General features: G+C 41.3%; 1 protein-coding gene across 1 annotated transcript; it reads left to right on the top strand.

Moving 5' to 3' along the window:
• The first annotated feature begins 1,994 nt into the window (after positions 1-1,994).
• On the top strand, positions 1,995-7,811 carry LOC122618619 (H2.0-like homeobox protein). The gene is made up of 5 exons (XM_043795191.1): positions 1,995-3,373; positions 4,081-4,543; positions 4,812-5,204; positions 6,490-6,667; positions 6,734-7,811. Exons 1-5 carry the CDS (start codon positions 2,440-2,442, stop codon positions 6,887-6,889), a joined length of 2,124 nt encoding a protein of 707 aa, XP_043651126.1. The 5' UTR covers positions 1,995-2,439; the 3' UTR covers positions 6,890-7,811.
• Positions 7,812-17,165: the final 9,354 nt, after the last annotated feature.

Below are 17,165 nucleotides of genomic sequence, written 5' to 3'. Positions count from 1 at the left end.
ATAGATCATTGCAATGATTGAGAGTAGTAATAATTTTTGGCCCCATTTTTCATAAAGCTTTAATTAATGAGTCTTAATATTCCGTTTTTAAAGTACGAGTACTGTGTGAATAAACTGTCAATTCGCACCGCTATTCCACTATAAATCTGGCGAAAGGATTCCGTTTTATATCGATCTGCCTTTTTGCAGCATTTCGTGGCGCGCCTTCATTCCACCACAACAGCGTTGGCTTTTTGGCAATTCGCCCACTGACGTCAGTGTGACGTCATGGCCGTGACGTTCGCACTCAAACTGTCTACCACCGACTTCCTTTTCCTTTTTCTCTTTCCGACTCTCTCTCTCTCCCAGGATTTCTGTCTGGCTTGGGAGAGCGGTGAGAGTTTTTGGTTAACTCTGTCCAAAGGCTAATGCACAGGATAACATGTGATAACCAATTCTAAACATTTATTTGTAAAATAGCCAACAAACTAAATAACTCAAGGTATTCATTTGCGACAAAAATATCGATTCTCAACTAATTGAGTTTCTACAATAATTATTTTATTTATGTTGCATATTTTGTAATATAGATATATATTCTGGATCCGCCCGCATCGCAGACTTTTGCCATTTCAAGGGCCATTTGCTAACGCCAACGCCAGAAGGCATCTTTGTCTGTCCCGCTCTCTCTCTCTCTCACTCCCCCTCTCTCTCTATCCCGCGCTCCTTAGCTTTACTATAATCCAATTTTCCTGACGCCTGTCAAGCTTTTACCGGCTTTTGTGAGTTTTCCACTGGGCGGAGGGAGGTGGGTTGGCTCCTAGGGGAGGCACTGTTGTTGTTTTGGTTTTGGATGGAGCTTTTTCCATTGACGTCATCAGAGGCGAAAGCTGCGCAGTGAGCTGACATCCTACCACGCATTTATCGATTGCACAGGGCAGAAAGAGCGAAGGAGAAAGGTAGAACGAGAGGGAAAGAGTGATGGAGATGGGAAGGAGAGAGAAGAGAAGCGTGGGCGAATTCGGTTTTTGCAAAACATGATGTAGCAGAAGGAGAGAAGGAGAGGGAATAATAGATTACAAAGTAATCACAAAAATGTATAAAATTATATTTACTAGTTAATTGTTTCCACACATAGTTTTAAAATTCCACCCAATCAACTGCGAAGTTTCTCCCAGTGAAGCACAGCTGCATTTTAAGTGTGAGTTCAGGTGTTGCCAATAAAATCCCATCTCCTGCTCGCACATTTTTATAGATGCCTAAAAATAGAATTTGTCAATAATGCCAACCAACACAGGCACAAGCATACACGCACACACACACACACTTTTACAAAAACACCTGCAATGTGTGGGTGCACAGACACGCACTGTTGACGTCATTGTCCTTAAAGCTCTAGCACTTTCTCTCGAACGGTTACTACGCTACAACTACATTGAAACTTGCTCGCTCCCAATGTCTTTCCAAAAATACCGTTCGCCTCTCACTGACGTCGGCGTCGGGTCCGCGTCGGCGTGGGCGTCACTGCCATAGCTAACAGTGCGCTGGCCTAACATTGGTTTGAGTCTGCGCTAAAGCATTTGACACTGGCGGTCAAAAGTCGAAAATACGAAAATTGGGATATTAGTATTTTGAATTACGCGCGAACTCATAGACGTCAAATATGAAATTTTATATTAATTAGAACCGAAAAATAATTTAATGTTCAATGATTTTGGAAGATCGTTATATCGATTATTTTAATCGCTAATTAAATCAAACAAATTTAAGTTCTATAAAAATACAAATCTGCTATTATCATGAGCACAAACCGTGGTGGAAACATAAACACATATGTATTATCGACATTGGGGTCCGGTCTCAAGTCGGATAACTAACAGTATATTTTGCCACTGATAACAGAGGCAGAGAAGTCGACGCCAACGGGTAATGTGGGCTTCAAAGGTGGGAGAGCAGCGTCTATTTAAGCCTCTCGCAAAGACCAATTCGTTGTTATTGCAGAACAGATTCTCGAACGCGTTGCTTTGGTTTCGGTTCCGTTCGCCTCGTTAATATTTTTAGGAACATAAGAAGAATGCTTGGATAACGCCATAATCGAGTCAAAATCAAACGCAATAGCGTAACGAATAGAGTGATCAATCCGTTAAGCAACTAAGTTATTCGGTCGTCAATGAAATCCGTACGTGCAGAGTGCGCTGAAGTGGAGCCTTGAGGAAATGCCACCAGCTCGCAGCTGAGCTGCATTCGCTGTTTGTCGTTGTGGTCGTGTCCTCTCGCGAGTCTGTGTGTGTGTGTGTGGGTTGCACTGTGTTATTTGGGTCAAAAGCTGCAGCAGCACAAAGTTCCCACTCCCATTCCCGTTTCCGTGCCCGTTCCCAGGGGGTGTCCACCTGTTATGCAGCTGGCCTAGTCGCTCAATTCGGCTCGGATCTGATCTGATCTAGCATCCCACAAGCCCACATGGAGGCGAAGGTGCACCGCCAGCATCAGCGGCATCGCCGCACAGAGGCCCGACAGCGGCGCCTGGAACGGGAGGCGGTGGCTACGGGAGCGGCAGTTCCACCGCCCACCACGCCCGAGCGGGCAGAGGCCTTGGACTGTGCCACAGCCCTAAACGAGGGCGTGGCATCGGCGGACCCGGGCGGCAGCGGCGGTACACCAAGCAGTGCGGGTCGCATCAGTGCCCAGAGCTCGGCGGACAGCATTGAGCTGGTGGGTTCGCCCAGCCAGACATCGCAGCAAACGGTGGTGCTGGTCAATGGACACGCCCCGCCGGGCCAGGAGGAGGGGGAGGAGGAGTCGCCACTGGGCGCTGGCTTCACTCGGGATTCTCCGCCGCCGCCCAAGCAGAGCGATGGGAGTCGCAACTCTTCCGGCGACGCGATGAGTCTGCGGGAGACCCTGCAGCAACTACCGGCCACCCATCACCATCGGTCCAGGCGTACTCACTCCCCTGCTGATCCGGATGCGTCCTTTCATCGAGGCATTCTTGGATACATGGACCGGGAGCTCAAGCAGAGCTCTCCCACGCCCTCCGCCCCCGCCGGAAGCGGAAACGGAACTAGCACGGGCGCATCGCGGAAGCAGCAGTCGCTGTCCGACCCACAGGCCAGTCCCGCCCAGCGATCCCTGCGCTCGAGGAGCAGCTTCGACAAGAGCCCGCGGCGCAAGAGGAGCAAGTCGGAGTCCCGGCGGAGACGCGAACGGAAGCTAATAGCCGCCGGGGAAATGGAGGTCCGGCAGGCGAACGAAACCCTGATGCGGTACCTCAAACAGTGCTCTGACATGCACGACGCCTCGCTCTCCGGCGAACTCGAGATCGACCAGAGCCTCGAGGAGAGACGCGTCCACCGGAAGACCAAGTCGCAAAGGGACAAGCGCGGTCAGCTTATCTGTGAGTACATACTTGAGTAGTCCCAAGTCCCTTACTAAACAAAAGCTATTAAACAAGATATTTGATGTATTAACATGAATTATTTTGAGTATTTCGCCTGCGAATGTTTAAAGCAGGGAAATTCATGTTCGTATTGGCCTTACGATTCATTGAAAGTACTAAGTGCAAGCCAGTAATTGTATTAGCTTAACTTGGTTCATATTAAAGTGGCGTACTTAAAGCAAGACAAGTAAAATGCTGGAAGAGTTTTGACATATTTAACATTATTTCAATAAACTCGACGATAAGTTCCGCTAACCGAATCATCTGATATTTCTTGGGTAGTGCCCGCGTCACCCACTTCCGGATCCCAGTTCCCATTCAGTAAAACCATCTGGAGCAAAAGCTCCACCCATCCACTTGCTCATCCACCCACCAGTTCTCTCGATTCTGCGCACTGGCTCGCTGAGCCATGATACCATGCCGTATTGGACCAGCTTGTTTGATTATTCTGTAAATTAACCAAGTAAAACTCATTAACTCGGTCAAATAGATTTTTTTAGAATCCACCCATTATTTCAAAATCTCTTAATAAATATTTAATAATTTTCTGTTTATAAAAAACATGTTCAAATAAAACTTAGAACGGAACGTCCAAAGAACAAACAATATCAGTCGTTAAAAAGGAAAGGCTGGAAAGACTTATGGATTCCCTCTTTCTCCCACAGCCAAATTGTACTCGGCAGGCGGGATATCCTCGATTCTAAAGGAGTTGGCCGACGACATAGCTCCTCCCGAGGGCGAGGAGATCTACAACCCATTCACGCCGGTCGTCTCGCCTACGGACGATGCGCCCGCGCACATCGACAAGATGTTCCTGCAGACGTCATCCGGATATCGACCGGTGGAGCACAGCTACTACAAGCGCTCCTTCCTGGGCGCAGCTGTTCGCGGATCCGCCGGAATTTCGGCATCCGGCGGCGGAGGAGGATGTGGTGGTGGGGTAGGAGGAGGAGGAGGTCGCCTCGATGGCATCTCGGCTGCGGAGCTTGGAGGCGCCGGTCGCCTCTTCCGCTCTAGCGGCAGCCACGCCCACGGCGGCGCCGGAATGGGCAGGAATGGCGGAAGCTTAGGAAGTGGGCGTGGCAGCTACGGTGATACCCGCTGTCTGCTGGATTCCGACTTTAATAGGTGAGTTGAGGAAAAAACAAATGATGAAATGGCAGAAAAGCAGATGAAAGTGTCGAAATCTAAATGATAAAGCTCTTTTTATTAAAGAGGAAGAACTTTTTGCAGGGAAAATACTCATTTGTCTTTAATTAATTGGGAAAGTACATAGACAAAAACATAGTTATAATATAGAAGAGAAGCCATATTAGCAATCACTTAGGCAACACGTAATATTTTAAGTAAAGATGTAACGCCACTCTAATTTTAGCAATTTATTTTGTCCGCCTAGCAATGGGATCACCAGCAACATACAACTAGCCTGTGTAGTTCAACGAATCTGGCTGCTCATCTCGAATATATGCCACGGCTTGCTAGCCGGTCTAGCTCTGGCCCACCTACTCTTCGTGCTGAGCAGCCACCCCATGGACTGGGCCAAGGTCATCAATGGCATGAGTCTTGCGGGCGAGACGGTGTCATCAACGGCCCAACCCCCAGCCGCATCGACGCCATTGGGAATAGACCTCGATTCTGGCGATCGAGGAACGCCGTCGGGTGAATCCTCATCCTCATCCGCAGCAGCATCCGGACTAGCCCTGATAAGTGATTACGCCGGATTTGCGGAGATCTACTTGAATACCTTCTACTGCTTGGCCATAATCTGTCTGGTTTCCGTTTTCGATCGGTGAGTTTGGCGTCAAAGTGTTTCTAAGTGTAAGATTACAAAAGCATTCGATATACAATGAGCAAATTCCTAGAAATTATGGACCCATAGCTATTCGGCGAAGGAATTTCTAATTTTATTCTCACTTAGTCCATTCTAATTGCGTCCTTTCGAGTTTTCGATGTCCTTTGGCTAGATTAAAAGCCAATTTGGCCTACCACGCAGCCTTCGCCAACAAGCAGCTAAAAATAAGAGGCCAAGGAGGGAAGTCTTTCTTATTTTTCCCAGGGGTGGAGTTTTGCCTCTAGAACTCATTGACCTCAGTTGGCGAAGGATTCGTTGCGAGTTTCATTGAGCTGGAAGCCAGCTGGAAGAAGGCTGGAAGTGGGTAGTTAGCCCTCGCACCTCCGGTTTCGCATACTTCGTTCGTTTTTCTTTGTCTAGACGAGGATATCGTTCCACAAAGTGTGTGCAACTGATGGTAGTGTGACCTCAATTTGGGTACTTGTTCGGCTTCGTGCTCTCATAGAAATACAAATTTGCGGGCTCGCATTGCGTGGCCGCTTTCATCAGCCACAAAATATTTTAATGCCCTTAAACTTTGCTCTTTTTGCATGCCAAAGTCGCTGCCCACACACAAGCGAACCACCCTGGCTGCACTCTTGACCTTTAAAGGCTGCGCCAGTCGATGGCACAAGTGTGTGGGTGGTTTTGAATGGCTTGGGTGGTTGGCTGGTTGGCTGGTCGGGTGGTAGAGTGGTTGAGTTTTAGGTGGTGGAAAGGAACTGTCTGACGTTGTTTGCCCATTCGAATTGTGCCATTTTCGGCTGGATGGAAGTGTGAAACTGTGTATGACATTTCGCTTCGTTATCCCAGCGCCATTTGATTTATGTGCGGTTGTCGCTGGGCTAAATGTTAAGTACCTCCCGGCAGTGGAGTCTGTGTCCTGACCTTTGCCTTTTTTGACAACCGGAGTGCTATGGATAAATGTCAGTTCGTATAGGAATCTGCAGGAATTGCAAATCGTAAGCATCTGAACTTTCCGGCAATATCTACGACTTTGTTCATGAATAACTTATTTCAACTGTAAGTGCGTACTTTTTGTTGCCCTTCCTATAAGAGATCAAAACGCATCCTCCACCTGATGTGGTAGTTCAGTTAATCAAGTTCAAACCAACCGCAATTTATTTGGCAGAACTCAGGAAATGATAGAAAAGTAAAAAACCTCTTCAAATAGATTGTTACAAAAGTACTTGCGTTTTTTTACTGATTATAACTGTTTAACTTTGCAATTTCAAATCTGTAGGATGGACATCTGTCGCTGGAGCTTCTCGAATGCCAGCGAACTGATCTCGTTTCGGTGGCTTATCATCACCATGATCTATGTGGCGACAATAATCCTAACTATTTGCTCCGATTCCATCGACGAGAAGCTGTACCTGTTCAACAACAATGCCAACATTACGCTGACGCAACAGGAGATGGTAAGGGCGCAGGTCGCGGTGATAAATCGCAGTTCTATATCATCCAATGTACTCCATTTCGAGCAGCTGAGCAACAGTGTGCAGAGCGTGTGGAGCAGTCTGTCGGTGACGAGGAGCATTGCCGCCATATCTGGGTGGATTATGATCGGACTGACGCCGCAGGAGGATATGCTGTATGAGCACCTGGTGGACCTCACCAAATATCAGTTGACAAATAATTGAATTTAAGGCGACAAGTTGTAAATATTTAACTCTTAGCAGCTGTTGTTCAGTTACCGGCTTTTTATATGTACGGCTTAATCGAAACGCAATAGGACTCTTATGTATACCCAAATCTTAAGCTTTAAAGTCGTCTCTTAAGGATTCACATTGATGCCCTTCGCAGGCCGCTAGAACAAACCCCAAAGGGAAAACCGATAATATGACAACCAGAGAACCTAATGGTTAACCTTCGAGCTAGTTGACTAAGCAAATATAGTGAGCGCAGGATATGAATACCGTTCAAAAAGGAAAAATATGAAATACCTATATTTACCAGATAGATGTATTCATGTACTTACGCATATATACAATACGTTACCTACATAGATATACACAAAGCTATACGCGAACATGCTGATATACATTACAAACGCGAGTATAGAAACATTTACAATTCTTGAAGTCATTTTACTTACACATATCGTCTAAAGATACAGAATCCTTTGTTTTCTGGTCGTTGCGGCATTTTTCTGACAAAGGCTTCCCAAATTTGATCCTCAGTCTATTAAGACCGCCTTCATCAAGTATAATTCCAACAAACGTAGGTGTGTACATAGAAGTGTATTTGAATTATTTACGTTGCTTAATTTATGTATGTTGGTTACATTCCTGATTTCGCAATTAGTAAAACATTTGTTACGCCTTCTTTCCCTTAGAGACATGTAAACGACAGTTTAAGCTACTACCTGAGCTGTATATAAACCGAGTGCAATAAAATAACGAATATTAAAGTTAAATTATACACTAACCATTATACAGAGACAAATGTAATAAAAACATATAGAAAAATGAGCTAACGAATCGATCAAAGCGGATGACAAGAAAATCTCATTGTAAACTTGTATATAAAAAATTTAAACGCAAATAAACAAAAATAATGTATAAAGGCAAGACAAAATTACATTCATTTTTAAAAGGTTGGATGAAGTTTTAGCAAAAGGTAACACCATATTGATCGCGATTGATCTTACGATTTTTCATCACAGGATCATGTCCCTTTTTTGTGGAAAAAAATATTTAAAATGCATAGAGAGTATGCATTGGTGTTGAATTATGTTGTGATTAAATTGCGGATAAGTATTAGAAATCATCATGAAAACTTCAAGCGTAAGTAATCAAACAGAGATGCGAACTTCCTCCTTTAAATTCCTCACCTTATTGCAGTTGAACAGCGATTCAGATTTTTTAAGTGATATGTCTAGGAACGTATCAAAATAAAATAAATAGTAAATAGTCAATCTAAGTTATATGAACGAATCATTAAATTATTCTGACCAAAGGTATCAAACCTTCAACCAATTCTAAGTAAAACTAATGATATACAGAATGCATTTGACCTTAAAAACTCAGTATAAATAAGCCGCCTCCAAGAAACATCAAAGCATCTTACATTTGAAAGATCTACCTTTAACAGAGAATATACACGAAAATATGAAAATGAAGAGAATGCATAAAATTAGTAAGGGTATATTTTAAATGTTAGTAACTTAAATAATAATATTTGGTGTGCAAATTTAAATCTTAACCCACAAATTTTCTAGAATTCCTTCAAATTGTTGATTAGGCCAAATATATGTTTCTTTGTAGTAAAAGTAAAATGTAAAAATGTATGTAAAAATCAATGGTTGTAAAACTCGCTAACAATATTGTTTCCTAGAAGATGGCGCCATTAAATAAATGTAGAAAGTAAAATGTTATAATGCTTACAGACACCTAATGTCACTAAACTAAAAAATTTAACAATTAAAAGATATTTGAGTCAGGTATATGTTTTGAATTTTGCTACAAATGGTCTTAAAATGGTACGTAAATAGAATACAAAAATGTTTTTATTTGCAATACCAATTTACCAATTTTTTTAATATTTGTAAATGCAAATGGTAAAAAGTTCAGTTTGTTTTATGAGATGTAAGTATGAACAACGAACAGTTTTTTCGGCTATATTGTTAAGAAGATATTTTACAAATGAGACAACGAACAGCCCAATACAAACAAGATTCGCATCTTTATTCTCCAGCCAACAGAAGCCAATAAAACTTTTAATGGGTCGCTAAATGACTTCAAAGAGAAAACAAAGCTGTTAAAATGAGCGCAACCCATTTGCACAAAGTCAATTCACAGGACGCACGCTTCAGATATTCCAAATTTAAATTTTTCACTTCATTTAAAATTATTCTTTGTTGCTGTCTACTTGCATTTCAAAATGCGATCTTTGTCATGTAAATCTTTGACGTAAAATTTCATAATTAGCTGAGGCTTTTTTTAAGGTTTGATTGAACTAGACTACAATTAGCGTTTTTCTGCTCTTGTAATTTGCATAAATAATTTTTGAACATTTATTTTGGCTAAAATATATCAAAATGCATAATTTATGTTGAGTTGTTTAGCCGTTTATAAGTACATTGGAGCGAAGATTGGCATTAAAATGTAAATCCTGTCGCTTTTAACAAAATTGAATGTCCTGTAATTGGTTGTTCCTGGGATAAAACGCAAGTCACCGGCATCGTTATCACAACCGCCAGCCTTATCGGAGTAAACGCGTTATCATCATTAACCACTTGCTGCAATTATGGCGATAATTGAATTCCTAAATGAATATAATGACTCGACAACAGCAAAAACAAGCACAAGAGCAGCACAATAGCCCAGGATATAAGATGCTTTGTGGCCTACCTAGCATATCCTTAAAAAGGCCGTGGAATTTTAAGAATACCTTCGCCGTTGGAGAACGACTATTAAATGCCCTTTCAGGAGTGTTTTTCAAAATAGTCAATATTTGGTGTTGTAACATATTTAATGATTTACTGTCGAACAAAGAAAGTAATTTACGTATATTTCACTTTAAATTAAATAATCATTATAATTATGTAAAAATGTTTCTGTAATAATTCCGTTTAAAAGTCATCTTTGCATTATTTGAGTAAACGCTCAACTTTAATGTCCCTGTTAGCAGGCACTATTACCTGAGACCTAGTATCCTGCCAGCCAGTTCTGAGTGAAAAGGACGAGTCGGCTGTAATTAGGTTAAATACACACGTGGCTCCAAGTGCCTTTCTGCGAGTATGTGGTGGCCAGGCAGGAGATAAAACGCAGCAAAAATGAGGTGGGAAAATATAATAAAACAACCGACTGCTGGCCCAGCGAATAAAAAGGGCGAGTAATTCGCACGTTTAACCGCATGACAGCGAAAAAATTACGCAACACATGCACAATAGACAAAGATACAAACACATGTGCCCATGGTAGTGGTTTTTTTTTCAGGGGGTGATCACTAACTATAGCATTTTGCTTATCAAATTATCAAATTTAGATATGCTGAATCCGCGTGTTAACTTTTTTTGTTGTTAAAGTTGGTTATCAGATAAGTCCGTCACAGTGTGCCAAGGCATCCGTTATAATAACAAAAATAATGCAATCCCACAGGCCAATAAAGTGATTATTGAAGTGGATTAGCAAAAGCATTTCATTGCAGTTTTCCCTTGCAGACCCCCCTAGCTCCGCCTCTGCCCACTCGTGTGAGCTTGTGGTGTCTAAATTACAATTACATCGCAGCGAAAGGTACGGCCAGAGCACTCGAGTCGCACAACTGGCCTTGGATGGCTGCTCCTGTGGTTGCTCCTCCTGTGGCTGCTCCTTCTCCTGGCCTGGACATTTGAGCATATGGTCGAGTAATTATCCTGTTGCTCCGGCCGGCATCTCGGCTAAGCCATCCACCACCGCGGTGCCCTGCTTGAGCTCCGCTGCCTATCGAGATGCCCAGCAAGCCGGTCCGAGATGAGATGATTAATTGAAATATTCCCAGCCTACGGATGCGATGTGGCACCTAACTATGCCAATGGATAGCTCATCGCGGCATTTGTTGGCCCGTCACCGAAGGTATTTAATATGGGTAAAAGGATGATCATTGCAACTATCACAATGGCTGATGTGTTTGATGGTGTACTCTACTGCTCAGGATTGTATTCCAGCTAAATAGAAAACTTTTTGAAGGCGTGACGAATGAAAAGTCTAAAATATTCCTTAGCTGGCTTAGTTATATTAATTTTTTAATAACGATAGCAATACCTATTTTTTTTATTCCACCTGAATATTAAATAATCATTATCTAAACACTAGTAGTTAGGCAATTTAAAACAGTTCTGTGTACACTTTAGTATCAAAAGTAGCCTTAGAAGGGTATCTTTCTGTCTCTTGGACTAACCTAACCAACTGTGCCAGGACGAAAACTTGTTGCCTTAACATTTAATTAAGCCAAGAGTTTGTGTAATGTATCTCTCCGTGCGTCCTTCTCTTTCCCTACAGAATGTGTGCGAAATTAACAAATAAGCGTATAAATTATGCCACAACACGCTGGCAGCGTACGCTCACACACACATTCACACACACACACACACACACACTCACTCACACGGCCACCAACGGGGATGTCTTTTGGCCAGGATCAGGGAAATATGAGAACCAACTGCGGACGGGCGACATCTGCAGCTTTCCTGCCATTTGGCGTCATTGTCATCATGTTGCTGCTCTACTGGGCAAAAGCCGCAGGAGGGGCAAAAGGGGGCAGGCCCATAGCCAGTTGCCCATTTGCCGGCAGTAGACCACATTCCAGGCAGCTTCGAATTACATTAGCTTTAAAGCGCAATGCGTCCGCATGTGTGTGCTATTGCTGCTGCTGGTCAAACATGACACTTGGCAGGACACAGAAGGGCAGCGAACTGGGAACAGCGACTCCGTGATAACAATTAGTGTCTCGTAATCATATAGAGGTTCAGAAATGCGCACCAAAATTACATCTTGAATGCCACTTCTTGTATGTACCAACTAGAGTCCGTTAATCTTATAGGTATGACTGCACCTGAGACCAATGAAATAATCATACAAATGTAGGTATATGGAATAAATACTTCTACTTTTTAGTAGCTCATAATATATGCAAAAACACTTTCACACAATTTCACAGATCACATAGTCTTTAGAGGGTGTCAAAGCTCCTGCAACCTTGCAGTGCCGCAAGTTGCGTATGCGTGATATCAACGAACATCACGAAAGTATCGGCAAAATGCCGACAAACTCAGTCAGCTGCACATCCTCGTACACCTGATGGTCCAGGCTCCATGTGGCAGCTACCGAACTCCCAATTCGGTAACATGGCGGCATCTATTTTGTCGGGAAGCGATAAACCACATTTGGTGGACCTGGAATGGGAATGCCGAACGACCTGCTTTGTTGTTTGTACACTTGGCCACAAAGTGCCACGGAACTGGCCATTATCAGTTTGTGCGTAAAGATTTTACGATTCCGGGCTTCAAATTATTGACGCATGTCCAAAAGTAGACATTCTTAAACCGAAATGTTCCCCCGCACTTGCCATTCCCTCGCACTCGTAAAATAAAGAAAGGAAATTGCAATAAACAGGTTAAAAGGCCAGAAATTATATTCTAAACAGAGAATAAACCTTTTGAGATAATGAACATGGTCAAGGATTGTAAAATTGCATTCTCCGTTTAATACTCTTGCAAAGGCTGACTTCTCTTAAGCCTTTTTCTAATTCTCGGATTAGCAGCTGTGTGGTTGTTGTGAGGTATAAGGTCATAGATCTGCCGACTTGAGTGCCAGTTGATCTGTTCCAGGGCACAGGGAATGTGGAGGTCAATTGCTGGGATATCGCACCTGACATACCAAGGTGCATTTGTAATCATGAACTTTTTGCACTATCATGTCGCTCGAGTCAGAAGCCAAGCCCCATATTTGGATGCAGTATAATAAAAATACAGCGTTTCCCAGGAGGTAGTGTTTTTTTAGGTAAATAATCATTTAAAAATATGTCGTGGAACTTCAGTTTTTGCATAAGAATTCATGAGGAATAATGAGCTTTGGCTATGGAAAGAAGCGTTCAAGATGTCAAAGAGTCGATGCCTTTCAACTGGTTGACTACTCGTACATGGCCATAATTCTTTTTTCTGCACCTCGACAATACTTTGAAGCCTCAACGTGTTTTTGCCATAATTTACGAGCCGAAATGTTTCATTTCATGTTTTATGGGAAATAAATTACGACCCCGCCCAGTGTTTTCCATTGACAATGCCAGCTTAGCTGGCGATAAGAACTTTTGCCCCACAAAAAAAAAACAAAACAAAAAATGGCAGTCGCAAAAGATGCCAAAGTAATGGAAGAAGAACAGCAAACGGATAGAGGCAAAATTTATGTGCGTTTATTGATTGCCGAACGGGAGAAAAACAGCAAAGGATGGAAACTTGTCCAGAAACCAAGGCGAATTTATGTAAATTTAACTTTGGTCCTCAAAGCGACTTTTATGAAGACGAAGTGCAGCTGGGCTTCCCCAAAAATATCAGAGTGGGGCCATACAGTAGGAGATTCTATTCTGAGTGTCTTAAGAAAGTACACGGCACGAATTGCAAGTGGCTGATATAAGGCAAATGTTTATGCTGATTTTAATTAGAAGGCCCTTTTTCCAAAATATTTTTCAATTGTTTGATCAAGAAAAATAATTTTCAGAAAATAAATAAATATTTTCTGTTTAATATAGTACATTATTACATATTTTATTATAAATATTCATTTTTCTAACCCACATATTTACATGTATAAAACTTTGCAGGGACTAAAACTCTTTGAGTCCTGAATATTGTCTGCGCCCTCTCATCGCCGTGCAGTCAATGAGGCCTGAAAACGAGAGTAGCCGAGAGTGGCTCCTTAAAGTGACCAGGCCAAGAAGGGATCTGGATATGGGTTTGGGCTTAGACGGTGCTTTAAGGCAGCCCGGTCCAAGTGTATGCATGCGGGTCATTTATATGCAAAGCATAACCATGGCTCCACAATATGTTGGCTCTAATAAGCCGGAGGAGCGGAGACCCTACCACGAGCACGTATCCCATTCCCACATCTCGATGCACAACTCAGGTAGTCCGGGCTATAATTTGGTCTCGAACTCCTCCAGCGGCAGCTGCTGCCATAAATATAATTTCAATAGAAAAAGTTGCCAATATGTAAGTGCCAAGTATTGTTCGTGCTGAGCGCAAACCTCTCGAACTTCGTTGTAGCAATTGTAGTAGTTTTCTCCCCCCAAATTTCGTTAGAGGACACTTATTGGCTTTCTGTAGACCTTAATATCGTTATTAACTTGCTGGCCACAGCTCTAAAATACAAATAAATAAATAGTTACATACGTAGAATACCCTCGCTACAAATGGCAACAAGACCTTAATAAGGAATCATAATAAATTATAGATGAACGGAAATTCTCGTTTAAAATAATATATCTGCTTAATTTTTATTAAAATGGCGAAAAAGTATGTTGAAGGAGTCATTATTGTATAAATAAAAAGCATTACGAAAAAGGTCAGAATTCTTTTCGTTATATGACATAATTGTCTTTAATGAACTCACTCAACGCTCAAGCGGTTTAACGCCCACATATGTACCAAACATAAATTTAATCTTACCCATAATTAAATTTAAAAAATATTATTAGCAGCCTTTGAAGTCGAATACAAGAAGAAAACTCCGAAATACATCGATTGTACCTAATAATTGTACTTTGTATGTGCACAAAAATTAATTGAAGTGATATTTCTTTCCTCATGATTCAAAGGCATCAAAAAGCGTTTATTGAAAGATGGGCTGAAATTTTAAATTAAATACTATAAATAGATTCAATAATTGAGGAAAAATACGAGTATATAAGTAAATACATAACACAAATGTAGACAAACATATGTATGAACTTATAAATATAGAATCACAGCAAAGTTCAGCGTCAACTGAGCAACTGAGAGGGAAAATAAATTAAATTCTTAGGAAAATGCCAAAATAAACCGAAGTGAAAATTTTCTGTCTTTTATTCTGTGCTTTTAGACAATGAGAGTACCTTAAATGGTATATCTGGACAACAAATTCATTTTTTAAGTGGATTTTTTTTTTGGTTTTTATAGGAATGTAGTAACGTTATGTAATAATCAATGCAATAGGAATTTAATAGGAATATCTTGATTAGAATCTCTAAAGTTATTTTGAACGTAAGGAAATTATTTAAAACTCAAATTTGATTGATATTTTAATTGTAGTATATTGTTTGTTTCAGTTGTAGAAAGGGCGTTAGTTGGTGCTTAAACGGATTTAAATAAGGCTGTCTTGATGGAAAAGGCGTCTAATAACCAGCTCACTCTCATCCGAATTTATATTTAGTCAGAATTTTGCAGTGCTGTAAAGGAACGGCCGAGTTGATAAAGCCATCTGCTTCCATACTCCCGTAAAAGAAAGATATCTGCAGGAAACTTTCAATATTGATGGTAGCATATATGTCGAATCGAGTCGGATCGGAGCACTCTACCATATACATATCAGCAAAATGAATAATCAAAACTATGGGGAAAAGATTTACCTTCGTAGCCTTTGACCAAAACGTGTCCAATTTGGTACAAAAACATATAATTTCGGATTTATTTAGATCGAAATCGGGTGCCATAGGAACAGTCGCAAAATTAATCGAAAATAACAGGAAAGAAATCATAGTGTCGTTGTTTTTGATCGTAAAGTGTTCTTATTCAGTATACAAGGGCTATTATTTAAAAAATATATTTACTGCAAGGGTTTGGAAGCATCAGCTTGCTTTCTTTCGAGTTTTTTGTTAAAACGCCTACGAGGCGTATGCGCAACACGGATTTACTTGATTATGTCAACAGGGCGTTCGACTGCCCTGCATGTTCATATGTATGCTTGTATGTGGTGTGAGATGTGTGCCTGTTGGTGAAGATTCCTGCCAAGTAAATAAAAATTCATGAAAGCAGCGCTTGAATATGTTACACAAATTTGCCATAAGAGTATGAGGCGCAGTCTGAAAATAAGGATGAGTCGTCTCAGGTAGAAAGTTGCCATTGTTTATGGTAATCGGCTAAAGGGGCTAAAGAGTGGGGCTGGGAAGGGAGGTGGGACTCTGAAAAGCGGCCACTATTCACTTCACTTCTGGCAGAGCATAAATGTGTCAGGCAAGGTTCTTAAAAATATGAAGCGTGATTCCGAGGGCGGTTGGAGAAGGACGACAATCAGTGGCTCCGGAGGAGTCTCGTCCCAAGTGTAAACTGTTTGTCGACTTGGCTTTAATAAATAAATCGCAGCTGCATCAGTTGGCACATCCCTCGTAGCCCTCTTCGAATGCCCGTGTCTGCTGTGATATCCTGTGGAACTTTCCGGCGACAGATAACAAAACAAATAAGGACATGGAATGTGGTATTCGGATTCCGTGATACCTATTGTTGTTAATTGTTTATTATATTTTCTTTATTTTGATTTCTTTATTATTATATAATGTAATGAGAAAGTTAGATATAAAAAGGTTTTATTCTGAAATATTTTTACATATCTATTCATTTTTAAAATTAAATACACACTGACAAATTTATCAAATTTTGTTTACTATTCAATATTTTGTTTTGAAACTTTTTTAGATATTTGCAACTACAGGTTACCTTTAGGTATACCATTGCAGTGCCGAAAGGACTGGGTACAAATTGCGAAAAGTGGAGGAATGAGGTGACGAACGTAAGTAGTAAATACATATATGAGGAAGTTTAGAAGGTAAGGACAGGCTGATGGCGATAATTGGATGAGATACATTTATGGTCCATCTGCTTGTTTGCAAGAAAAATGAAATATAATGCTTGATTAGCTAATTGGTTGGTTCCCATTAAAACAATCAAGGAGAGGAAACAATTTTTCAAATTATATTTTTACAAAAATTGTATGGCTTTAAGTTCCATATTTAAATATGTTATTAAGAAAAGCCTGTGCACAACACCAATATTTCATTACAATATCAAGCCAGTCAGCTTATTGCAAATTCTGGGGCAGTTATTAATCTTTAAGGTTTTGAGAAAAAATTCCGACTTATAAACTTTTACATGACATCAATGGTTCTTTCCGCGATGGATTTATGAAGTTCCTCTTACCGAATTCCGCTGTTTACGTCTCACTTCAGGGCGTAAACTGCTATCCACTCATCTGTGCATATAATTGACATGAATCACTCAGCATATAGAATCACTCACAGGAAGTCACTCAAACTTAGCTCGCCCACTCAGATCCCATGCAATTGAGTGAGCGCAACGCTGCGTATACGTAATAAGCCGACGATGCTGCATATAACGTATACGCAGCGAGCGAAACGACTCGAGTTGCTCGGCTCTTCACGAGGTCTTATCAGCAACTAACCTGTTGGTCG

The sequence above is a fragment of the Drosophila teissieri genome, chromosome 3L (genome assembly GCF_016746235.2).
Source record: "Drosophila teissieri strain GT53w chromosome 3L, Prin_Dtei_1.1, whole genome shotgun sequence".
Lineage (NCBI taxonomy): Eukaryota > Metazoa > Arthropoda > Insecta > Diptera > Drosophilidae > Drosophila > Drosophila teissieri.
This window is presented reverse-complemented; position numbering and strand designations above follow the sequence as displayed.

Excerpts from the sequence above, each read along its gene's own strand:
- LOC122618619 (XM_043795191.1), top strand. The coding sequence starts at position 2,440 with ATGGAGGCGAAGGTGCACCGCCAGCATCAGCGGCATCGCCGCACAGAG. Across the intron at positions 4,544-4,811 it reads CTGGATTCCGACTTTAATAG|CAATGGGATCACCAGCAACA; the intron begins GTGAGTTGAGGA and ends TTGTCCGCCTAG. Across the intron at positions 6,668-6,733 it reads CGCTGACGCAACAGGAGATG|CTGAGCAACAGTGTGCAGAG; the intron begins GTAAGGGCGCAG and ends CATTTCGAGCAG.